The sequence below is a fragment of the Zootoca vivipara genome, chromosome 3, assembly GCF_963506605.1.
Source record: "Zootoca vivipara chromosome 3, rZooViv1.1, whole genome shotgun sequence".
Classification (NCBI taxonomy): Eukaryota; Metazoa; Chordata; class Lepidosauria; order Squamata; family Lacertidae; genus Zootoca; species Zootoca vivipara.
Window position 1 is genome coordinate 67,509,505 of NC_083278.1, and position 25,810 is coordinate 67,535,314.

The 25,810-nt window shown below is 40.0% G+C and overlaps 1 protein-coding gene across 2 annotated transcripts; it reads right to left on the reverse strand.

The window, feature by feature from the left end:
* Window positions 1–3,834: 3,834 nt before the first annotated feature.
* Window positions 3,835–23,335, reverse strand: WTAP (WT1 associated protein). 2 transcript variants are annotated; one of them, XM_035108620.2, is made up of 8 exons: window positions 23,068–23,335; window positions 18,728–18,765; window positions 18,588–18,643; window positions 17,950–18,008; window positions 15,347–15,474; window positions 13,464–13,642; window positions 6,815–6,969; window positions 3,835–5,025 (listed from the first exon to the last, which is right to left on the reverse strand). In XM_035108620.2, exons 2-8 carry the CDS (start codon window positions 18,755–18,757, stop codon window positions 4,439–4,441), a joined length of 1,194 nt encoding a protein of 397 aa, XP_034964511.1. In that variant the 5' UTR covers window positions 18,758–18,765; window positions 23,068–23,335; the 3' UTR covers window positions 3,835–4,438. The 2 variants fall into 2 exon arrangements, with proteins under 2 accessions (XP_034964511.1, XP_034964510.1); XM_035108619.2 differs by lacking the exon at window positions 23,068–23,335 and adding an exon at window positions 22,685–22,998.
* Between the last annotated feature and the right edge of the window lie 2,475 nt (window positions 23,336–25,810).

A 25,810-nucleotide genomic window follows, 5' to 3' on the forward strand; every position in this document is an offset into this window, starting at 1 on the left:
TACTTGTTGCAGTCAATTCTTCATCGCTGGCTGACAGAAAATGCAATTGTTTACCTTTTGTAACTTATTAATGGCTGGTTTTTAAAATCAGAACTAAATGTACTAATGCAGAATGACAACCAGGATTGCTGATCTATTTAAAATACGTAATAGGCAGGTGTCTGACAAATTGTTAGACAAAGGACTATGGAAAAACAACACAAGATATAGTCTGAGTGAGCCTTATCCTCCCGAAAAAGGACTGGTGGGAACATCCATACATGGACCTAGCCAAGGGGCGGCAGGGAGGGGCAGCGGCCCCATCAATAAAAATAAATAAAATATATAGCTGAGGCTCTGCCCCACCCCCCAAACAAAAATCCTGGCTACACCCATGCATCCATATACAACTTACCTCAAAATTTTAGGGGGGATATCCTAGTGAGTCATTCTAGAGTTCTTCGGGAAATACTATCCAAGGAAAAGAGAATAACCCCCAGAAAAATAATTTGGAGGAACTCAATTTCACCCTGATACTGTAGAGCTTTTACACTGACCTCCAGGCAGAAAGACAGCAAGAGACCATCCACTTTGGAATTACAGTGATACCTCACAAGACGAATGCCTCACGCAACGAAAAACTCGCTAGACCAGGGGTCAGCAAACCTTTTCAGCAGGGGGCCGGTCCACTGTCCCTCAGACCTTGTGGGGGGCCGGACTATATTTTGGGGGAAAAAATGAATTCCTATGTCCCACAAATAACCCAGAGATGCATTTTAAATAAAAGGACACATTCTACTCATGTAAAAACATGCTGATTCCTGGACCGTCCGTGGGCCAGATTTCCGGCCCCCGGGCCTTAGTTTGGGGACCCCTGCGCTAGACGAAAGCGTCTTGCGATTTTTTGGTGACTCACAAGACGAAGTTTTAATGGCCGTGCTTCGCAAGATGAAGTCCTTCCACGGTTTTGTGTTTGTGTTTGTGTGTTGTTTTTTTGCCGCAGCAACCTGCGCTTCGCAAGATGAAATTATCGCTAGACGAAGCGACTCGCGGCACAAATTAATTTCGTCTTGCAAGGAACCACTGTAATGAGTTTTAAAATGTACTCGATAGCCCATGCACTGACAGGGCAAAACAAGGCAGATTGTAGAACATAATAGCTGAAGAGCCATAGGGGAAAATGCATGTGCCAGTCAGATGCCTTCTATAGTATGCCAATGGTATGCCAATACGAGAAGCCAAGATGGAGTTGGGAGTATAGAATGGTAAATTAGAACATGGTGTGCAATGTGCATAACAGAAACAGGAAGGAGACGAATCAGTGGGATATTGTTATCTGAATACAAATTTAGCAAGAACTGGGAAGAGCATATTGAACGGTGTCACTGTATGTCAAGATGGCCATAGGGTCACAACGAATTGTAAATCTCAGACAAGGCAGACTCCCATCACAAAATCACTGTAGGTGAGAATATCAAGTATTATTGCCATCCTGACCAAATTGTCTTGGGTGATTATGCTGGAGTGAGTGTAAAATCAAGCAGGCACCCAACGTTGACAGTGTGTTAATGGGCAACAACTCTCACATAAATCTAGTATGTTGTTCTGGTCACAACGAGGTAGTTTCTAGATACCCTAAGGACTGTGACCTATAACAGTTGGTCATGGAACCAAACAGGTGAAGTAACTCTGGACTTAAGTGGCACCCAAGACCTGGTGCAAGGTATGTTGTTAAATCATTTGGAAACTGACCAGTGCTCTCGATTTCTACATCTGAAAATGGACAACTGCCAAGAAAGTCCAATGCAATCCCATTTGATTCCAAGAGGAAACTTTCCACAAAGATTGGTAAAAAGTAAGTAGAAAGTCACAAGGTCAAATCTCTCCAGGCAGCTTGTGAGCTGTTCAAAACCACACTAAGCCTACCTGGTATAGCATAGATCAGGAAAGGCACAACCAAGGCCAAGAGGATGCCAGCATGGTTAACCAAGTCAATAAGCTTTTAAAAGTAAGAAGGCTTCCTTCAGAAAATAAAAGTGTTGCGCAACTGAGAACACAGAGCTTTGATAAAGAAATGGAAGCAGACAATGGGGGATGCAGAAGAGAGATATGAGCAGCCTTTAAAGACTTAAGTCCAACAATAAACACATTTTAAAATATACCAGAAGCTAGGCAGGCAATGGGACTGTGACGTATCAGGAGGGGGGGGGGGTTCCCCTTCTGGCAGACCCCCTTTAGTAGAGTTTCTCAGAAAAGAATCTGGATAGGCCGACAGGCCAATCCTACCTTGGGGGGAAAGAAACTGGGCTGTCTAGATACCTTTTTATACTAATGAAGTTGTCAATGTATTTAGAACAGGGTGGGGTAAGAAAAAGACTGGGCAACAAAGCACACTTCAACATTATTTCAAACAGTCAAAACTACATTACTGTAGCTAGTTAGGCTGTACTTGCTTGAGGAGGCTTTGATTTCAAGAGCACGTGCAGAGTGCCTTGCAGGGAAGTGACTCTGAGAAAGGGCAAAGCTTTACATTGTATCTGGTTGGATAGCTCCATGAAGACAAATGAACTGAGGGGATGCTTCACATATTTATAGCTAGGAAAAGCCAGCCCCCTTCCTTAGAATATATGGTGAGCAGCTGAAGAAAGAATATCCATTTCTGATCACGCAAGTGATCCGAAGTAGTCAGTCAGATTCATACTGAAGAGGCTGGTTCCACCTTAATGATTCTGAACTTCTATTACAAAAGAACTAGCTAGTTTAGAGGATGCTTAGAGGAGTTAGCCTACTACAAAAATAATACAAAAGATTTAAACTTGAGATGAAATCCAAGATACTGCTTCCTCAAAGGTTCTGAATCCAAGGCACTCTAGAGGTTACTGTTGGTAGTTACCAAATTGACCGAAATAACCATTGCCAGGTATCAGTGACTGTTTACAAACCTATTGTGCAACCACACTTTGAATGCTGTGTTCTCATCACTCCATTTCAAAAAGCTTACTGTAGGGTTGTAAAATATGCATTAATTGGCAAATGAAATAGGAGGATTGAAGCAACATAGGAAGGAAAGTTTCATTTGAAGCTTTTTAGCTTAGTAAAAAGGCCATGGGGTGGGTGGAATTAACATGTATAAAGATAATTAATGGTATGCACTAAGTGGATAGGGTGTTTTCTTTTTCATAATATCAGAGCCCAGTGTCATCCACTGAAGGTGGATTTAGGAAGGGTTTAAGTTAAATGCTTCTGCAACACACAAATCATGAACGAGGTCTGGAAAAGCCCTATGTACTGCAATTGTATGCCAATGTATGGAAGATTGCACTAGGGTTTCAGAGTTTTTCCTTTGGCACTGTGTCACACTGAAGCATAAAGGAGTTTGACATGTAGTTGTGAGGCACCTTGGAAACAAAATCCTACCTCTCCCAATCATTTTCACAAAGCATAGCAAAAATTGTACTATGACAGTGTTTGACATATCCATTCTAGTTAACTGCACTTAAAGAGGATGGTTGATGTTTAAACTAGCAATTCAGAAATCCAATTCTCCCACAGAAAATGTGTGCTTACCGGTAGATGTCCTATGGAGAATTTTCAGTCACTTCATTTAAGCACATTCCTGAGGCAACTATGTGTTTTGTCAATACTTCATGAGTTTTAGTGGCAAGAGCTGTACATCCACTGTGAGAAATGGGCCACATATTCTGATAAGAGCACCATAAGCTTAAATGACTGTCAAGTACATGCTTTTACCTATTACAATGAAGACTGCATATTACAATGAAGAGTTCTATATAAACTGAAGTAAAGAAAAGCCCAACAAGTCTGCACAAGACAAACACAGAAGGACTAACTAAATTACATTATTAAAAATCTTTATTTAGGTTTGGTCAGTACAGTTAAGATAATATTGGAGTCACAGAGCAATATGCATTAACAGGATACAACAGTTCTTAAACCGAGTAACTATGCACACAAAATTCTTAAACATTCGGTCACCTAAAGAGAACGCACAGATGCATGGTGGCAAAACTGGAACACAGACTACTACAGGACTCCTTCACCAAGTTCATTTTAGTTATAAAACTACTGTACTGGGCAAACTTGGCAGTCATTACCTCACAACTATTATGACAATTTGAGTGTTATAACAGTATGAGTAAAGAATGCCCTTACGCAGCACAAGTTCTAGATATACACAGATTTGTACAGACATCATTGTGTTATACCTGGAAATAAAATTCGTTTCAACTTCACATTAACTCAAAAATATCTTGAGCCTACACAAACATCCTTTTAGCAACATTCAATGTAATTGTTAAAATTTCAGAAGTGGCAGAGGTATCGAAGCAAAAAACCCACAAAGGCAGAATTGTGACATATATGCACTAATCTGAACAGTTCTGGACAGTTTCTTCTCCCAATTTAAACGACACTATATAAAAATGTTGCAGAAAAAAGGTTACAAAACTGAACCCTGTACATTGACATTTGAGTCCAAACCATTCTGAACATGACGAGACCCCGCAGTTCTGTTACCTTTCACACTGACTGTTTTCTCCTCTTGAGAATCGTGATTGGAGTCTGTGTCATTTGAATGGTGAGTTAGAGAATTCTCACTACCAGTGGGAGAGTCTACACTTTCGTACCCAGTACTGAGTTGATTTATATAGCTACCAGATCCTCTGCCAGTTCTATCTTCAGAGTGGTTGGAAAGCTTATTACCATTGCTTGGTGAGGGTGGAAAGTCATCCTCTGTTCCACTGCCCTCTCTATAAAAACCAGGCCCAGCTGTCCTCTGATGAGACGAGCTGCCATTGCTTGGTCCATTTGCCATACGACTGCAGTCTTTGCTCATGGCTTCTCCCTGGTCTGCAGTTTCTGAAGTTGGAGTCCGGCTGCTACCTGGGGCTGAGGTTTGTGACTGCTGCTGCTGCTGATACTGAACCAACTGCTGGCGAGTCTCCTTAAGTTGTTGCTGTAGGACTAGAATGGTACTCTGCATACCTTCTACTTCCTCATCAAGCTGGATGATGAAATCATTCAGTTCTACATGAAGAAAAACACATTTGGAGCATACACTTAAAATACACTTAAAATAGCTCATTTATGTATCCTAAAACTGTCACAAGTCACCTCAACTTAGTTAATAACATATTCATATGTTGATGGCTTTGTGTATATATTTTTCCTAATACATAGACAATACAGAGCTCCAAAAAAATAACTTCCACATCCCATGCTAGGACAGCACAACCCAATGGGTAGCACACACTCATGGGCATATACAAAGAAAAAGAACTAGAGAAAAATACAGAGCAGAAGACATTTCATAGAATGTTTGTTTTAATCTCAATCTGCCTAGCAAAATGATTATAAACGAAGCAGCAAGTTCCTGCTAATTCAAATGCATAGAATTTTGCACCAGGGCCCAAATGCATAATCTCCAAAGAAAAGATTCTCCAAGGAAAAAAAACTGTTACCACTATTGATTTGTTAAGATATCTGCAAAAGCTCCAAGGTTAAGGGATGCAGTCCCGACCTGCATGGTTAACATCTTCCTTATCACTTCTGGGCATTTTACCTTAAAATATTTACATAACCACATTTACACATATTAATTTGCATGATCTATGCCATCTTTGGAAGTGGGGAAAACTGGGGTTCCATGGCAAAGAATGTTGTTTTTGCACTAGTAATATATTTCTGTACCATGATCCCTCATAAAAACCTATGTAGCATATAATCACTAACTATACATTTAAAAACTTCAGTGTTCATACATATTTGGCAATATGAATCAATGAAATAGCAACATTCTCTTCAGAAGTTTGCAGTTCATCACCAGCCTGAATTATAATGAATGATACTAACATGTAGTACCAAGTATGCCAACACAGGCAAACATTAGCAATAACAACTTCATTCCACATACATACAATCAGTTGTTTTTTTAAGGCATTTTCTGCTATTAGAAAATTTCAATACCCAATCAAGGGCAATTTTATTTCTCTATTCCCTACAGTCCTACAATGCTTAGGTCACAAATAATGATAACTTGCCCCCAAAACAATATCCAATGAAGGGTTAAATCCATGTAATCCCTACAGCTACACAGTTTCCGCTAGAAGCAATACAAAGTGCTAGCATTATACCAAAGCACCCCCATGTCTCTAACTCAAGACATCTATCTACAACTGAAGGTAAAATTAATATCAATAAATGAGATACTGTTGTACTAATTTTAACTTTGTATGAACTTCTTCTGGAAGTGTGTTGTCAAATACACTAAAAAGTCAGAACTGAGCTAAAGCAAAATTTACAAAGCAAACTCCGTGATCCTGATAACTACTTTAGGTACCCATATGCCTGTCTGCCACCCAAAGGGGCTTGGGTTGCTTTACTATGAAAAGCAGACCACCACGTTTTATCACACAATGCTGTTGTACTTTCCTCAATTTCAAATTAGTTTTCTGCTATGTAGCAAAGAAGGCTTCTGTTTTAGAATAAAGTCCACAGAACCCTTGGAGGGCAAAGTATCAAACACACACATATGCAAGTAGTCACACATGACTATTTCCTAGTGGAATTCCTTCATATTCTAGTCAATTTGTTATTTCACATGTCACACTACATTTACCTTCATGAAAAACTAGCTTTGTGTTTAATTTTTTGTGCTTCCGTGGAATTTGATTAAATGAGCTTGAAATTATCCCTTTATTCATAATGTTTAAACATGCTCCACGGTGGAAACATAGTACCCACATCACAACATTAACTGGTGAAGCCTACAGATAAAAGGCATTTTTTCTATTTTCTTTATAAAAAAAACCCTTACCATCCTGACTGCTTTTAAGCTCCTCACTATATTTCTTCTGTAAAGCCAACTCTGCCTCAAGTTGTGCAATACGTCCTTGGGACAGCTGCCTTCCAAGCTCTTGATTCTCCTGGATAAGCATTCGACACTTCGCCATTAACTTTTTGCCTGTTTGGCTGTAAAGGAAAGAGCCATCTATCACAAAATGAAGACAATATTCTCTCATCTCCCTTTTTAAAAGTAGTTACTGAAGTGGTATTCCTGTATGTGTCACGCTACAGTATCTTACTGCCAGTTGTCATTGTACAAAGTCTCCCTATAGATACCAGAGGCTGATCCATCATCGTCTGCTGATCTTCAGGCCTGTTCCGAGAAACTGAAAGGCAAGTTCTACAGTTGAACATTTTAAATGATCAAATGACTTTTGCTGTTCTTATACTCCAACTACAGCATGAAGCAATTTTCAAAAGAAAATGAATTTAGTTGTGCCTCTAAGGAAGGGGAGGTGGGAGAAGGAAAGTAGTGTTGGACATAATGGGTTGCATCCAATTAAGTCTTAATCAGAGTAGACCCATTGAAATTAATGGGTTTAAGTTAATCATGGCCATTAATTTCAATGGGTCTACTTTGAGCAGGACTAGCACTGGCTAGAACCCAGTATAGTCAATGATCTGGCTTGCAAGCAATGAAAAATCTCATTTTGCCAATATACTGGAGGCTCTATTATGACTATATGCAAAATTGCATGACTCTAACATTATGTTGCATAATACTTTACAAAAGGCTTGTCATACCAAGAATGCAAATGAGCAGAAAAGAATCCAAAACCTTAGGAAAAAAACGACACAACTGCAGAGTACCAACCGGGGGGGGGGGGGGGCAGGGGGAAGTTTTATCCAGAATGTCATGCTAATCAATGGGACTTAATGATACCCAACCTTTCCCATTTAAATGGGCTTGGATCCAATCCAAAGGACTGAGATGTGATTCAGAAGGGGCTCATCAAGGAACTTATTTTTATACTCTATCAGTGTTTGGTGCTAGGTATGCTGCTCCTGTGCTGAGCAATGCATACCATTTCTGGTAAGTCATCATAGTGTGTAGGCTACTCTGCCAGAGCAGCACCATAGCCACAAGTCCACAGAGCTGTGGCCACTATGTGTAAGTGATTGCAGAAGTTTCTTGGCTTACTAATAAGCAGCACACTGTAGGATGTCTAGCAAAATAAGTTACAATATACTTTCCACAAACAGAAGCAGCTAGATCATGCCACTGTCTTATATATTTTAGCATTTAACTGATTAATGCTCATGATCTAATTTATAGAACTGTGATAGCTAGTTGCTTACTTTCTGTGTGAGTTCACACAAAAATGCACAGGTAATATGCTATATATACACTTTGGTTTACATGTCCAGGATTCTTGCAATCTTGTTTCAGTTCAGGAAAACCACTCAACATATACTGAAAGGCATTTCCATGTTTTGTCTAACTAAAACATGCAGCTCTATTTTACATGAAACACTGCAGTTTCAAACGTGATGTGATAGCATATAGCAAAAGGATACATTGCTCAGTGATATGAAGATGTTTTGCATGCAGAAGAGTTCCTTCTGATAGAAGGGCTGGGGAAAAACTTCTACCTGAGATATTAGAGGCCTTAGTAATGCAAGGAAGATTCCAACACTAACGGAAACAAATTCAGCTTCAAAATTTGTATGAAACAAAATATTGGGGGAAGGAGCTTAAAAATTGCAGTTAAGTTTCATGAGCAAGGTAAGCTATGAAAATGTGACATATGATGCAAGAACAATATTAGAACAAAATTTAGAACTTGACTGTATCTGCACAATTTATTATCCTTTGAAAATATGTTGTTCTCTATGTTCACTTACATTACCTATTTTTCTCTGGCTGGGACACACATTCTTGAAGCTTACCTATACTGTATGGATTTACTATAATCCCAGAAAGTTAACGTTAACATTTCATTAATATGTATTCCTTAATATGTATTCCTTGCAAATCCTGTGTGCATCTACCCAAAAACTGTAAGCAGATATGTACCTGTTTCACCACCCAATTCTCAGCTTTTTTGCCTGTTCATACTGCAATCGTGGCTAAATAAAAGTTCAATGTTTGCAAGTGTTCTCTGCTATAATTCAGAAGGCATAGAAGGGTACTTCACACAAGGCATTTTCCTACGTAAACCTATTCCACATAGGAAAACTGTACACCATAATGTGACATGTGAATGTGTTCTGAATACATGGAACCCACTGCTAATCATGCACGCTAAGTGTGCATGTGCTGAAATACTTATCAGTATGCATCACATGTTATGGCATATACCTATTTTTTCTACATGGAAACAATGATCAATACAGAAAACAATTTGCATGAAGTGACCCTTGGTTATCACACAATGCTGATGGCCAGGATCCAAAGAGCTGCTTTAAGTATACAAGAGGGGATTGAACATGTCCTGGTTTTTTAAAAAAAATTCTTTAAAATAAAAGCACTCATTATTCTGAAACTCTTCTCAGTTTCAAAATCATCCCTTGTAGCATATGAGGCTTTGGTTCAAGAAAAAATATCAAAACCCTCAGACTCTTTGAAGGATGGTTCTTTGGATCTTGGCCTGTGCCTTCCAGAATTTCAGCCATTTCAGAATATCCATGATGCATTCTTCATGTCCACCTCCAGCACAACATAATCTCTTTAAGAACCTACACAGGAATTTAAGTTGTTGCTTATGTTTTCATGTTTACCAAACTACTGTCACATATAAAAATCAAGAAACTATTTCTGTCAAAAAAAGATATTATAAATGGGTGAGAATGGCAACAATAGTAACAAGCTAACAGAATTTCAGGATGCTGCTGCAGTGAAAACTACTACCTATTTAACAAATTCAAATATTCTGATAAAGTTATAATTTTAAAGCATTATCCTGTTAATTAGCAAGCCTCAATGATGCCACCCCCATAATTAGCATCACTATTGGATACTATGTGTGGTATCTGTGACAGTTAAAATATAGCATTCAATTATTTTCCCTACTGTATCTGGAATCCTATGAACAAGGACAATGCAATACAGTACTTAAAACACTGTTGAAACAGTCAGCTCTTGAGCACAGATTTGCAAAGACAATGATCCACAAAAATGATGTGCAGATACAAGAACTGTTCCTTTGACCCTTCAGAACCACATTTATATGTAGAAGAGTGAACTAGTACTTTCAAGTATCAAGTCAAAAAGAAATTTTGGCAAAACATGTAGAAGACAAATGATGAAAATATTTCTTGAAAGGGATAAATTAAGATCCCACCCCTTAGACCTTTAAAAGGTGTAGCAAAGTCAATTGTAAGGCATATCAAATAAAACTTAAATATTTAAAGGGATGTGATTTCACAGTAAGTGGAAATACGTATATATCAAAGACCTGTTCAAGTCTAAGATACTCATTTTTCTAAAAATCAAGCAAAAATTAGTTTTTCCAGATGTCTATTTGAACTGAAAACGAAGTAAGTTCATACTTGAGAACCCAAAAACATTTGGAGTCACCATACTCTATCCAAACACGAATTGATTAAACTGAAGTTCACAAATATTCCGTATGACATCCCACAATTAAAACATACCTATGAGAAATGATTTTTGATTATACATTTAACAAGTTTTACAAAGTCAGTTGCAACATATTAAGACAGTTTTTGCTCTTTTCTCTGTTGGTCTTACCTCTGTTTCGATGCTAGACCTTTAAAAGATTTTCCATAACACCACCACAAGATGTTTGAAAGATGCAATTTGTTTTTGCTTCAAGGTTTTCTTTCGATGTAGACTCAATAATAGACAAAGGTTCATATACTACCACATTTTATATGCTGCAATAATTATCTAAAGCAGAGATAAAAAGTACTTCATGGAAGTATCTTTTATTTACCTCAACCAATACTGCATTGGGAATGCTGGAAGTGGAACATTAAAATATTTGTTCTTATATTTTACCTACTATGAAACAGTCCTTAAGTTTTTTCCTCCGTTATTATATATTGACTATTATGGTTCAATTATATTCAGCAGTCTTTCCACTGTGACTTCAAGAATGCACACTAAACTGTCCCAGACTCCCATTCCTGGAAATCACTTGGGACATGTATCAACTCTTCTGAACTGATGCCAACCAGTGGGGTGCATGCAATTTTCTTCAACACCATCTCTCTTCCAGAGAACAGGACAAAATCAAGTAGCAGCCTGTTCTACATTTTTATATACTACATGAAAGCTTCCCATACAGTAGTACGAACAGCAGTGTCCCCTGAACTATGCAGTACAACTATTTCAAGGCACATTTTATAGAAGGCTGCAGTACAAAAACTAGGTATACAGTGGAATGCAAAATGCCCCAAACAAACTCTGAAAGTTACTACTACTGCAGCACCTTGTATAGCCTGCACAGTGTCTCAGGATAAAAATTATGAATGGCACTTCTGCATACCGTGTTTCTCACATTTTAAGACACCGTCTTATAACTTTTTTCCCTCAAAAAAACACTGGGTGGCTTATTTTCAGGGAATGTCTTGTTTTTATTACGTCAGGAGCAGTGCCCCTCTTGCTCCCTGGCTCCCTGCGGGGCAGGATTCTTGACTGAAAGAAAAGGACGGGCAACAGCCACCACCAAACTCCGTGAGAGGGAGTCTGAGGGAAGGGAAGTGTGTGCGTCCCTGGCCCAGCCCTCTCTCCCCGGCCCTGGGATGTTCGTGAGGGAGGGAGGGAGGGAGCTCCTCCGAAGGGCTGCTCTCTCTCTCTCTCTCCTCCCAGGTGGGGACTCACTTAATAGCAATCTGCTACACTGGAGCTTCTTAAATTTAAACCAGTACAGTATAATGGAATCTATCTGTGTGATGCAGTACGTATAGCAAATAAGGATCTCTACCAGCCAGCCCAAGACTTAAGAGCGAAAGTTCCAACAATGTAGCACTTTGTAGCACTGATAGCAAAGAGGCTACCGGCTGATAAGAGATACTGTAGAAAACAAGGCAGTTGAGCAGCAATTAAAATGGTAAATGGTAGCAATTGTAGCAATTGAGCCAGCAGGAAAGCGGGGTGAGATAATCTGCTGGTCCTAACTGCTTCTCTTACCCACAAAATGTTAACTTTTAGCAGCTCCTAAACAGCGAGAAGCCACCGGCAGCGATCCCGGTACCAGTAAAAATCCTTAAAGGGGCAGCTCTACAGACAAGCAATAGAAAGAAAAAGAATCCTCACTTTTTAAAAGGTTTTTAAAAGGGGGGAAGGTGGGGGGAAGCGAGAGGTGGGCTCTGTGTGTGTGTGTGTGTGTGTGTGTGTGTGTGTGTGTGAGAGAGAGAGAGAGAGAGAGAGAGAGACACGCAGGGGAGAGAGAGAGAGAGAGAGACGCGCACACAGAGTCTCTCCCTAAAGGGGAAGGCAGCGTCTTCAATCGCCCCTCTTTTCTTCCTCCTGTTTCATCTCCTCCCCACCGCAAATGCCACTTTTCTCCTCTTCACTCACACAGCCTAGCTAAAAAAAAAAAAATCGAACGGGAGGGGAAATCACGAGTCTGCAGCAACCAGCAGCTATGGCTCTTCGGTGCATTTTTACAAGCTTTTAAAAGAAATACGTGTCTTTGGAGCGACAGCAAAATGGGGAGAGATTTTTAGGGGGGGGAGTTTGCTGGCGGGAGGGGGGAAGGGTCTATCACTATGTCTTATTTTCGGGTTATGGCTTATATCGCACAATTGCTTAGAAATCCTGCTATGTCTTATATTATGCCTACGTCTTAAAAAAGGAGAAACACGGTAGATAAGGGCAGTAAAAGAATCACAACTAGTTTGGGGTTAGATATACTAGTTGAGATCCAGGACGTACACAACTGCTTCAACAAGGTTAGGAAGATGTAATTAAATTGCAACTATACGTACAGTACTAGATTTAGGAGTTCACATATTGCCAGCCATCCACAGAACAATTTGTTATTCAAAGCCACGGAAAGGTTCACTGAAGTCCTATGGAACCCAGATACTGGGGAAAATCAACACTGACTGTGTGCATGTTCTCACAGCTATTCAAAGCCGATTACCAAATGTGATTTAAACAAAATTCACCTCATTGAGTTTTGACCCAGCAGTTCAGTGAACAAGGAGGAAGTCCACAGTCTTATTGGCAAAACTGACTTAATCAGTCTCTAAGTCACTAGGTTTAGGGTTAAGAGCGAAGCATATTCCATTTTTATGTTTTACTTGAATTTGACATGATCAATTCATGATTTAAAATCTCTAGGTTCTCCTCCAAACTGTCTGTAGACATAGTGTGCCACAGACTTTAGACTTCTGCTTCTCCCTCTATTTTCTTCAAACAGAACCACTTCGCAAATGTCTACATGTTCTAGAAAGGGCACTTTTTCTGAGGTGGCCACTTCTTCAGAATAGTCCGACGCTGTCAGGCCTCTGAAGCAAAGGGGGGGAAAAGCTGAAACACAAGGTTCATCTGGTAAGTTTTACATTAAGCATTACAAGCTGGACAGTATAAGAATGTGGCTTTTGGCTCAAAACGTCTGAGTCTTGGTGTGGAAACGAGTACGTGGTTGTCCCACCAAAGCATTCTCTGTCAGGGAAGTCTTGACTGGGGAGTATGTTTTGTTTACCTATCAGGTGTAAATTTCCAGGCACTCAGTTCATTTTGGGCTTGTTCCAGTTTGTCTTTTGTCTGTTCCAGTTCAGCTTTCATTTTTAGGAAAAACAAGTTGATGGCTGGGTCCACCATTGTTGATCTCAGTTGAGCAACACTTGGCTGCTGGACTTGCTTGAGGTACTGGATCTGAGTCTGCATAAAAGGGGGGGAAATGATTACGTTGGCATTTATAAGCTTTCATGAGCCAACTTAACCCATTTAAGTCTGATACCCCCATACAATCTTTAAGGATCTCATAATTTAACATTTTCTTGAATACAACTGAACACCAAAATTAAAAGGAATGCACGGAATTTGAATGCTTAGAATGGGTCCAAAGAACAGGGCAATTTTGTGTTTGTTCCACCAGCATACTGGGTACCTACGATTTTTTTTATCATCACTGTATCAACCTCCTGGAACTTCTCCCAAAATTTAACCCATAGCACCTTCAGATCATCCACCGCAATCAAGCAGCGTACAAATTTTATAAAATAAATGAATCTACATATCCCTTTTATTTGTAATTTTACACTTTAAGCTCCTCAAAAGTCAGAGCTATAAGTTGTTCTCAACTCAATTTTAAGTTGTACTAGTAGTAACTAGTAGGCTTACATCAAGTTCTCTTTAATGTTGGCAGTAGTTGCATGCACTTCTGTAAAAAGACAGGTAACTTCAAAGAGACATCCGAATGCCCAATAAATATGTGGCTTTAATACTTTTATTAAAACCATTTTTTTACCTATCTTAGAGGAAATATGAACTTGCAGGACAGATCCCCTCAAAATTCATTGTTATTTAAATGAATACTACATTAGAGAGATTTCCACTTAACACATTTTCTTCTGCCAATATTTATTACTCAATGAACACTGGTACTGCGATATCAGTTGGGAAGTTCTAAATCAGAATAACTTTTGTCTTCTTCTAGAATCCCCATCCCAAGGTGCTTTGAAGGAACTACATCAGTGCTAACCACATAGCTTGGCAAAAAGTATGAAATACAGCTTGCAGAAAAGGTAGCCAAAGCAACTGCTAGCCAATCTCGGATCTGAAAATATTTCTGCAGTAAACTGCACAAAAAGTAATGAACATAAATGTATCAACTCCCAAGCTTTGGACTGATTAGTCTGAGATTCTGCAGCATAAATAGGCATACAGTATAACTAGAAATACCTCCCTAACCACAGTGATACTTCCCTAAGCCAACCAATATCCCAGTCTTGTCTGCCAGTACCATTCACAAACTGGGAAGTCAAGCTCTTCTTCTACATTTACAGTATACAGACACCTAAATGATCTATTAAGTGAATTAAATAAAACTACAAATGACTTGAAGGAAGTCATTCACAAGGAAAAGTGCTGATGTTCTTCTTTTTGTAGATACAGAAGACAATAGTGAATACTGGGCCTGCTTCCTGAAATATCTTTGGGACTCCTTTTGAAAGTAGAGAGGACATATACAAATCAGAACAGCTGGGTCATCTTCTCCATACACCATCACAATCTGGCTACACAGAAGTTGTTTCAGCTACCTATGCATCACAGTAGAATTAAATGTGCACAGCATTTTATTGTTGTTATTTTAAAAGTAGCTATGTTTTGCTTAGGTCTGCTACTGATCTAGGGTAGTTCTCAGTCACTTAAAAAGATGAAGGCATCATGCTTCATTAAAGTTTTCATTCTGCCAGGAATGTGGCCTTTTGACCAAAAAGACTCTGAAAAAAACACTCATGCAACAGGATAGTTGAAGCAAACACCACAGGATGTTAATAGTATTCCACATACAGGATGCTAAGCTAAAAATAAATCAACAAAGACACCTTCATCTGCAACAAGTTGAAAAGCTTCACTTACAGTACACTCTTGCATCTCTTGTTCCTTAGTTGCCAGCCGCATCACTAGGATATTTTCTCTTCGAGCAGATTCTTGCTGTTGCTGCTTCAGCTTTTCTTCTGACTCTCTCAATCCAGTTACATCATTAGCTATTGTTAAATGGCAAAGCAAACAGCAAAGTTTTAGTGGGAGACTATAAAGACCTTAAACCAAATTTTTGTCTAAGCAAAACAACTTGACCATCAAATTTGTTAGTTGAATCGACTAAACCCACATACAAGAATTTAACGGGGAAAGGAATAGCTCCTCTACAGCAAGCAAAGCTGCACAAACATAGCAAAGATCAATTAGGAGATTCCTACCCTTTTTCTACCTTCCTTTTTCCTGTCAGCTGTCAACAACAGGTAGGACCAGTAGTCTATAATAAGGGAACTCCCCCTCCCTCTCCTCTTCCCCCCCACTCCCTCCTCAAATTTGCTTCTGAGGGCTGCTGGAACCCCCAGAACAGATTTAAGGGGTGTATGAGGAGAGAAAAGGGAGGGTAAGTTCCAAAGCACAGCCAGAAGTCCCTTCACTAATGGAACTACTTCACGGGATGCCCCGTTTCATTTCTATTTCTAGGGACTACTCATGAGAAGCAAGCTTTTTTTTTAGGAGCCCAAGTTAGCCTACTCCTACAACAAAATATTGTGCCATCTTAAAAAACAACACACACACACACAGTGGCAAAAGCTTTTGTAGAGTTAAATTCATGAGACATCCACATAGCATGTTTTAACTATTAACCAAGGATATTAAGTTCATAGAAGATTACATAACCTCCATAACAACTAGAAAGCTGAAAAGCAGTTGCCATGTTTAAAGGACTTAGAGGCACTTAAAGGGGATTAGACCATTACTGTGATTGCAGTGCCCCACAAACAAAATTCATGCTGTGCATCTATTAACATCTACAGATGACAGAGACAGCACATTGAGGGTAACACAAGTATAGTCTGATATTTAGCTTTGTCCTAAAACTGATAAAAACTTTCTGCTGCCAGTACAAACACACCAATAATAACGGCTTGCAGTGTTTCCCAAGACCCCAATTGGGAGAACAGAACTGAACTTTTCTACAAACTGCATTTTGTTTGAGTTCAGTCAACAGGTTCATGTTAATTAAACTCATACCTGAGAAAGCGCTCTCTTGGGTATGTTTAGAAAAAAGCTTGCTTGTCACTCTAGAGGTATCGCATGGTTACCTGTACAACTATCCTTTGGTGCCTAATTGTTGTTCCCAGTATTAATCCCAAGGTGGACATGTAAAGGCAAGCTTCTCTTTCCAGAGGGACAATTTTGAGATTCAAATAGCTTAAAATAACCTGAACTCAAATCCCAAGGATACAGAGGAGTTCAACAACACTTACTTTAATACCACTTTACACTGATGTTTTCTGACTGAATGGGTTCATGTTAACAAATCAAACAAATCTGATTGCAAAATAAATATTAAAAAACCCTCTTAAGTAATTTTATCTATATCTGTATAATGGGCTTAAGCAGACAGAGAAACTGTGGCTCTCCAAGATTTTGTTGGACCCCAGTTCTCCTCAGCCTCAGGCAGTAGGACCAACAACCCTATGATGGGAAGCATACAAGCATATCTGGAGTGCCACAGGTTCCCCATACCTGACTTTACAGCAAGAACCCATTGTATTGGCTTAATGAATCCCACAAATGAAGATGCTTATACACAGGATAACATGATACACTTTATCAAAATAATATTCATTCTATAGTAATGTTTTTCAAGAACAGCATACCCCAACCTAGTGCCCTCCATGTATTTTAAACTACTCCACCACAACCAGCAGTCAATAACCAGGAATGATAGCAGTTGTAGCCAAAAATATATGGACAGCACCAGCTGGGGAAGGCTGGTCTAAAACCATAGTTACTGCAGTTAACCAAACTACTGCAGAAATAAGTGCTAGCTTAACGAAGATACCCAATGGGAAACCCAACACCAGTCCAACTCATACCGGTAGATCTGCTTAATTCGTTTAGCTTTAGGAGAGGCACTTCTAACACACCAAACAACTTCTGAAGAGACCACGAAAAACCTTTAACATTAATTTGAGCCAGCCACTTTCTGACCTTCTCCTATGGGTTACCTGGAATACTTTTGTACAAAAGGAATGGCAGGATAGAAGGATAGATTAGGAAGCTTACACCAGCTGCTGCCAGTTATGTGTATATTTTATTTACATCTGGGTTTTGTTTCTTTGTTTGTTTGTTTTAACATAAACCATGTTTAAGCTTAGTAAACACTGTATACCAATGACTTAAAATATGGCCTATGACACACCAATTTGAACAATGTACTGTACATCAGATATAGGTTATTTAAACCTGAGTGACTGAACTGGTAATGCCATTAATATGTCTGAACTCTAAGTAGATAAATAAATGTGAACCTTTGAAGGGAACAACAGTTCTAAATGGTTTGTGGATCAGCCTGACCAAGCTTACTTAAAGGACTGTTCAGATACTTTTTCTGAGCTGTACAGAAAACCCAACTGCTGCCTTTTAAGACAACTCTTTTATTATCACTTCTATTTTGCAATTGAGTTTCCACTTACAGTTAAGGTCTGTATATTTGCCCTCCAGAGCTTGCACATATGCTTCATACTGCTTCCACCTAATGAGGAAGGAAAATTATTTTTGAATCTTAAATGATTAAATTATGGCATGCTGCATCAAAGTGGGAGTACAGACAAGATCACACTTAAAACACACAATAGGGTATTCATTAAATATCTTAAGTTCTTTCCAACTAAACACAATGAGTTATAGACAATCTCACATCTAACACCACCCTAAGCACCTTTCCATCCTTCATTTCTGTAGTTTTAAAACAAGTTTCTAGTCTTATATACGAAAGACATGAAGAGTTTATTCCTATTACAAACCCAAAAATGCCAAGGTGCAGACTCTTGTTCATACTCTTACATTCTTTCCTCTGGAATTCTCTATACACCGTCTGAAAGTATATTTTTCCTTTTTGCATTCTAAGTGCAGAATTTCCAACTACTTGCCTTTGGATAAACAATGTACTTTTTCTCCACAGTCAGTAGGAAAAGGTTTAGTGTTAACCTTTCTACCTCATTAAACTTAAAATTGCTTTTTAGTTCCCTGTTACCATGAAGATGGAAGTTATTCAAAATGAAACAGTTAAGAGATGCATGATTTTTAAGTAGAAGGTAGCCTATCACTTTACCTTAAGATCAACTCCTCTCTAGGTAGAACCTTGAAGTCTGTATCACTGAGGCGAACCTACAGAACAAAAATAATCAAGTTCAACTATTTCCTCATGTGATATTGAAAAATAAATACAAATGCTACAGCTTTCAAGCTTACCTTCTTCGGAAGTGGTTCTTCATTAGTCATTGTGAATTCTGCAGAAGAGAAACAAACATTATCATTATTTGGTCCTCTTACTACCATAGCCAGCATTTTTATGACACCTGAAAATAATGGTGCACTCCAACTGAAGTGAGTCCACTGAACTTATGTACTTTCCAGAATTACGAAGAATTGGGCTCTAGACTACCCCTGGGCAGACCACTACCCAAGAGATTCTCCCACTGGAGGAGGTGGGGAGCCAACTTCTCCAATCCCTCCTGAAAACCTGGGTCAGAGGGTCCTCCAGAACACCTTGGGAGATGGTGATGGCAGCTACAGGAATCCCTCTGCCGAAACTGTCTCCTCCTATTTTTTTCCAGCAAGAGCCTCTGCTGGATCTTAGGTTTTTTCTGTCCATGAAAGCAAAAATATGGATCCAACCTACTGTGTGTCGAGTGTAACTATAGCTAGCAGAAAGTTCATTTCACAGTACAGAAAGGATTTACATGCAAGTTACTGGTTTTAACATTTTTACAGCAGTACTAGGTATCTGCTTATACGTATCTGCTGCAAAGTCTGAGAAAATGATCTGAATTAAATCCTACTGAAATACATGACTTTTTAATTTTTTTAAATGTGTACTCTACCTTATGACCCTGATGGGTTTATGAGTTTTGTCCAATTAACAAAACTATTATTTTGTATTCAAATACTTTTTCTGACATTTAAAAGCTTTCCATATCTAATGCATGTTATTATGTCTTTGCAAATAATATTGATACCAATTATCTAGTCATTAGTTATTGTCTCATATCTTCACTGACACCCTGTTTCCAGCTATATCGTGTCCTTGTTCCAAAGTTTTTCTGGCAAGACCTTTCCAGGAAAAGGCATGCAAAGGTTTGGGAATTCAGATATATGTAGGTACAAAAGCTTTATCTAAATATTGGTTCATCACTTTTGAATTTATTCCTGCAATTAACTGGCACTACCCCTACCTCGGGGACAGTCAGGGAGCCACTATGTTGTGCTGAATTTAAAGTCTGAACTTATCTTAATTGATGTTTAGCTTATTTTTTTAGTTGTTTTGTTAATAGTGTTTCATAGATGGTCCAGTAATTGTTTTATTGATGATTTGTAACTGTTTTATTGATTTGTTAAGTACTGTATTCTATAATATTTATTCTGTATTTGTAATGTTCTATTATGTTATTTTTATGTATTGTTTGTAAGCTGCTTTGGGATTCATTTGAAAGAAAGCAGCATAGAACTATAAATCAATCAATATTTTGCAACTTTATTTGGAAATTATTCAATCATGAATGAGTCTTGCAACAACCAGATTAAAATGTTGATAATCCATATAGGATAAAATATTTTCCTTAAATCGTTAGCAAAGAGCAGGTACTTCTAAAAGCAATCAGTATGTTTTAAACTAGACTCATCGCACTATTTATTTTAAAGTCTTAAGGGGCCACATCTCTGGGCAATCTTCTGAGGGCTACATGCCAGTGGTGGTCAGGGCCTGAAGCAAAAGTGAGGAGGAATAAATGTACATTTTGCCTTTGAACAGTGGGCTAGCATCTGCACACTCTCGCATACTTCCTCTGTTCTTTATTCAGGTAAGCCACAGGCATTATGAGACTTCAAGAATACATTCATGACAGGCAAAAACACTTGAGAGTGCAAAGCAGAATGTGGCCTAGGGCGAGCTCTGATGACCAAATAGAGGCCTAGAGAGCCACATTCATCTCTACACAGCCACACCCAATGTTCTCTATCCCTTCTATATAGGTAACTCACAAAACCAGTCTTTATTCATGGCTTCTTATCATTGTGTAAAACTGATCAATTTAAGAACAAATTGTTCTTTCAGGATTTGTGAACTCAGACTTTGTATTATCACATCTGTGTTCAAGATGGCTATAGAAAGAAGTCATACCTATAATTCATATTAGCCAATGGCTTTAGTGAAGTTGTACACCACCCTGTGATCCTCCATTGCAAGTAAGCATCAATCACTCTTAAGTCATTGTAGATGCAGTGTTCAGTGCACATACTCCACCTTTGGAACATGATCAGATACATACTAGATACCCTTCCAAAAGTAACAAACCCCAAATTCATACCCAAACAACCTTATGAATGCAAGGACATGTGAGTATTATTATTTCTGCTGCTTTGCATACATTTTATTAACTGTATTTGGTTAAATAACCAAATTAAACTGTTTCAACATCAAAATGTAAATATAAAGGTATTTAATTGAAACACTTAAGTATTTCACCTTAACTTTTATGATTCTGTCAAGCCACACATGTAAAATCTTGTCAGTTTTCATAGTATTTAAGAAAATAGAAACTCTCTCATCCCTGACCCACTTCTGATCTAAGCTAAGCACCCATCTCCAAGCAACAGAGCAATCCAAGCTGAAACAAATATGGTGGCAGTTATGAGGAAAGTGCCCATCCTATTATGTATAAATGAATGCATTTACTTCCAGAGTCAACTCATTCACATACCAGTGAACTGTACCTGAGCAACTATAGCCTGTCATTAGTATGGTGCCTCTAAATGTGAATAGATCACTTTGCATGGTGGTTTTTACATGAGTGAACATCAAATACCGTAACACTTGCATAAGGAAACTGTTTACCTATGGGCAACACATATTTATTGGCCTTCAGATTAAAACCTCACTCTTGGCGAGTTGTGACAGGTAACAAATTTTTGGTTATGACAATCAATCCAGACATTGCAAGGTGCACCTGAAAATTACCTTGTGACAGGGGCACCCAGTAGACTCCTTAGAATCTGACACATTGCGTAAAAGTTTCTTGTTCTCAAAGGATATAAATTGGCTTGAACAGAAATATTTCCAGTAGTGAGTCTACAAATTCTACGTTGGAAATGCATCTGTAACATTTGAGAAGTTATAGCATATACTGTACTTGTTTTTTCCCCAAAGAGCAACCTAACTCTCAATAAATTGATACCACTGAGCAAGTTTGCACCTTAGCCTTACAATTTGGCAAGGTATATTGCCAAACCCATATTTTCAAAGAGACTTTTGAATAGAAAGCAAGTGTAACCTACATTTGGTTGGAAAAGTTAACAGGTTTTTTTTAAAAAAAATCAAATTATTGACTTTAAATTATTTATAAAATCGCTGTTTTAAGCAGTGGCAGTTCAAACCTGCTTTCTCTCTTGCACCAGTACGTAGTGATGCCTGCAATCTGAAGAGCCCATTACTTTCTAGCGAGCCAAATCGAGCCTAAATAACCCATCCATGTGACGTGCAATCCAATCCCATCCTTTTATTTACTTCGAAGTCCCATTTATTACAGTGGCGCGGTCTCCAATGGACCTTTCATATTCTGCGTGGGGAATGTCTCTCTGTGTGCATCTACCTGTCTATCTACATCTACGGCTGGCTTCCAATCCCCCCTCTATCCAAGTGGCGTAGAAATAATACGTGTCGCCAAGTCCTTTCAGGTCTTACGGATAAAAGGCCTACTCGTAATTAAGAAATCATCTAACGAGTATTTTTGAATCCCAGGGTATCCACGCTCCTGTCTACGAAGGACGATGCCTTTAGTAAGGCCAGTCCATAGTAAACAAGACAGGCGAGCAAAGGATGCCCGTCGGAAACAAGCTATCTGAAAAACGCGCGCGCGGGGGGGGGGGAATGCGTGGAGTTTTTTTGATGGGGGTGACGACAGCCATGAGGAAATACCCGTAACGCAGGATAAGGCGCCGACAACGCAGGATAAGGCGCCGACTCTGACCCGCCGCCCCCCCGCTTCGAGTTACGTTAGTCCGGGAAGCCGCTCCCCGCCCCGCCCGTAGGATGGAGGCCCCTTCCCGCTCAGGGCCGGCGAGCCTCGGGTCTCTCCAAGAGCCGTAGTAGCGGGGACTGCGGCGGGCGGATGCGGCCCGCGCGCGAGGAAGCGGACAGAGGCCGCCACTCACCTCCCGCCCGTGGCGGCCCCGAGGCGTCGTCGTAGTCTCCCGGTTGCAGCGGATGCCTCCACGCCGAGGCTCGCGTCGCATTAATCAAGCGGGCCCAGTACCACCCCTGCTTGGAGAAGGCCGCCGCCAACACCGCCGCCGCCGCACCAGCACCACCACGTTCGCTTCCCGCCCCGCTCTTTATTTGCTGCTTCGCTGCGCTACAAAATGGCGCCGGACAGGGAAATGAGAGGAGCCGCCGCCTCGCCCCTTCCTTGCCTCCCGCCTCGTCCTAGCGAGAAGGCAGAGCCGCCCGCAGCGCGGAGCCAACCGCTGCCACTCACCCACGGCTCCTCCCCCTCCCTCGGCCGCGCGCTCCCTCGCGCCGCCTTATTCACACTTACCGGCCCAGCGAGAGAGAGAGAGAGAGAGAGAGCGAGCAAGCAACTGCCCCTGCAGCAGGAGCGCTTTGCCTGGCGCCGGGACTACTTCCCTCGCACGGCACTACTGTCTCCCCCCCCCTCCTTGCTTGGTTCGGTCTGCTTTTCTGTTCTCTCTGCGGAAAAAAGACGCTGTTTGTGCGGAGAAGGGGGGCGGGTGAGACGTAAGTATTCGGCCAAAGTTAGCGGGGGACGACGACTGAATGCCCCGCTCCAGTCCCGCGTCTCTACGCAGTTGCAAAGCATGATGGGAAGAAGCAGGGTGGTAGTCGCGTCGGCGGAAGGATTCGGAATCGCACTGTCTAACCACCTGCAGGAGTGAGGCCGAGTGAGGCGGAAGGAGACTTGATGTTGCTGAAGAAAGATAGTTGCGGCGGAGGCGGTGAAATTCCTACGCAGGAATTTATTTTGAGTCCACAGGCTTATTTTCCGATGGACTGAAAATGGAGCAGTCGAGTCCGTTCCTATGCAGAATTTGGAAATCGGTGGCGTTGAAGGGTCGCTTAACCGTGCACGCGATCGGGCTGTAATATTGGGTTAGAGAGAGTTACGAGGTGCGCGCAACTCCCACTGAAATCAGTGGAATTACAGAATTATGTTTGCATCCAGGAGCTTGACAAGTTGTATCTTTTTAACTGTTGGGTACAGCACTCGCAACTGTGAAACTTTCTGTACCCATGAGATTAACTGGAAGGGAACCAGTAAAGTTGATTGGCATTAATTTTAAGACTGACAGGGGATTTGCGATTATGTGCCTTAATTTATGGAATTCAGGCCACATGATGTAGAATATCTTTTAAAGAGATTCTTCTCAAGTTAGCCACCATAGCTAAACAGTCTTTGTGGTCAGAGGCAAAACTGAACCTGTTGGAACAGGTGAAAGTTCTCACTTTTTCTCTCTTTTAAAAAAACAACAACAACATTTTAAACAAAGATAAACCAACTGCATACAGTCAGAGAATCATCTATTAATACCCTACAGCACTTTGTCAAAGTGCATAACAAACACAAATTAATACATATTAACCACCATCACTTGAATGGTTGTCCATAGCTAAAAAGTTATTGTATCAGCATCGGTGGTCTGCAGGGTTTATACAAAAGCAGGAGGGGAGAAGAAATAATAATAATTAAAATATGTGCTTCTTGCAAGCCAAACTGCTGTAGGCCATAGGCATCATTCTGCTATATGCCTTATTCTTTGTATAATCTATAAAGTCACCCCAGACTGCTTAAAAATTATTATATTTCCCCCAGCCTCTTGCTATCTTCAATTTCCATGTCAATTTTCCCAATAATGCTACCTGCCAGATTACCCTATTCCACTGGTCCTGGCAATGGGCATCCTTGCTGCGGTTAACAAATTGGTTCCAAGTTCTTTGTTTCTAATTCATGGTGTGTCCTGTACAGGTTAAGCAGAGCCAGTCCTGGGGTCATGGGTATTGTCTGCCTTGTGATCAGGGATATCTCTGTAAAAACATTTGGTCGGAATCAAATTGGGATTTAGAAATTGAAGAAGAGGCATAATGCCAAGATTGCAGGTTTGATCCCCATAAGGGACAGCTGCATATTCTTACATTGCAGGGGGTTAGACTAGATAATCCTGATTCTATGTCTTGGTCTAGCCCTGAGTTAGGGTTGGAAGGAAAAGTAAGTATAGTATTGCATATAATTCAGTTCCCTCCCAACTTTTCAGTTCTCTCTATCTATCTCTCTCTTTTTTAAAGAACCTTAATCAGCCTCAAAATTTTGAGAAATACATTGTATTATTCTGGTGACATTTAAAGTGGGGCAAATGTAACTTGTGAACAATGGCAATGGGCATTAAAAAATAATTGTGAGAAGGAATTTATTAAAGGAATTGTAGTTTCAACCCTTGTAAAACAACAACAACCCTTTCCGTGTTTTCTTAGCAGTGTTGGCTCCAGCATGTTGGCAGGAGTAAAGTAAATAAATAAATAAAGTGCAATCATCACTAGAGGGCAGATCTGCTGCTACAGGATGAACAGAAAAAGAACTCTGGAATTAACTAACTCCACAAACACATTTTTAAAGGGGAAAAGTGTGCCTGTTCCCCATAGGGCTGGTAGAATTACCAGGGTTCACTTAACAGTAGCAATCCATGTTGTAATTTTTGGAAATGTCTTGTTTTCCATGTGTAAATATTAGTACATTGACATGGAAGCCCCCATGTAACACTAATAGTATTTAAAAGGATCTGGAATACACCTTTGCATCATTCCTACAGTTTTTTTTAAAATTCATCATGGGGTTTCCGTACTTGTCTCTAAGGATGGAAGAGCATCTTCACGTGTGCCTGTGGTGCTATTATTTAGTTAAACGACAAAGTGTAAACATATCCTTATTTGCTCAGAAGTGACCCTAGATCAATACGCTCAATGAGATTTACTCCCAGGTAAGGTACCTAGTGAGAGCTGCACCATAAAGAAGGCTGATCGCCGAAGAATTGATGCTCTTGAATTATGGTGCTGGAGGAGACTCTTGAGAGTCCCATGGACTGCAAGAAGATCAAACCTATCCATTCTTAAGGAAATCAGCCCTGAGTGCTCCCTGGAAGGACAGATCGTGAAGCTGAGGCTCCAATACTTTGGCCACCTCATGAGAAGAGAAGACTCCCTGGAAAAAAAACCTGATGCTGGGAAAGATGGAGGGCACAAGGAGAAGGGGACGACAGAGGACAAGATGG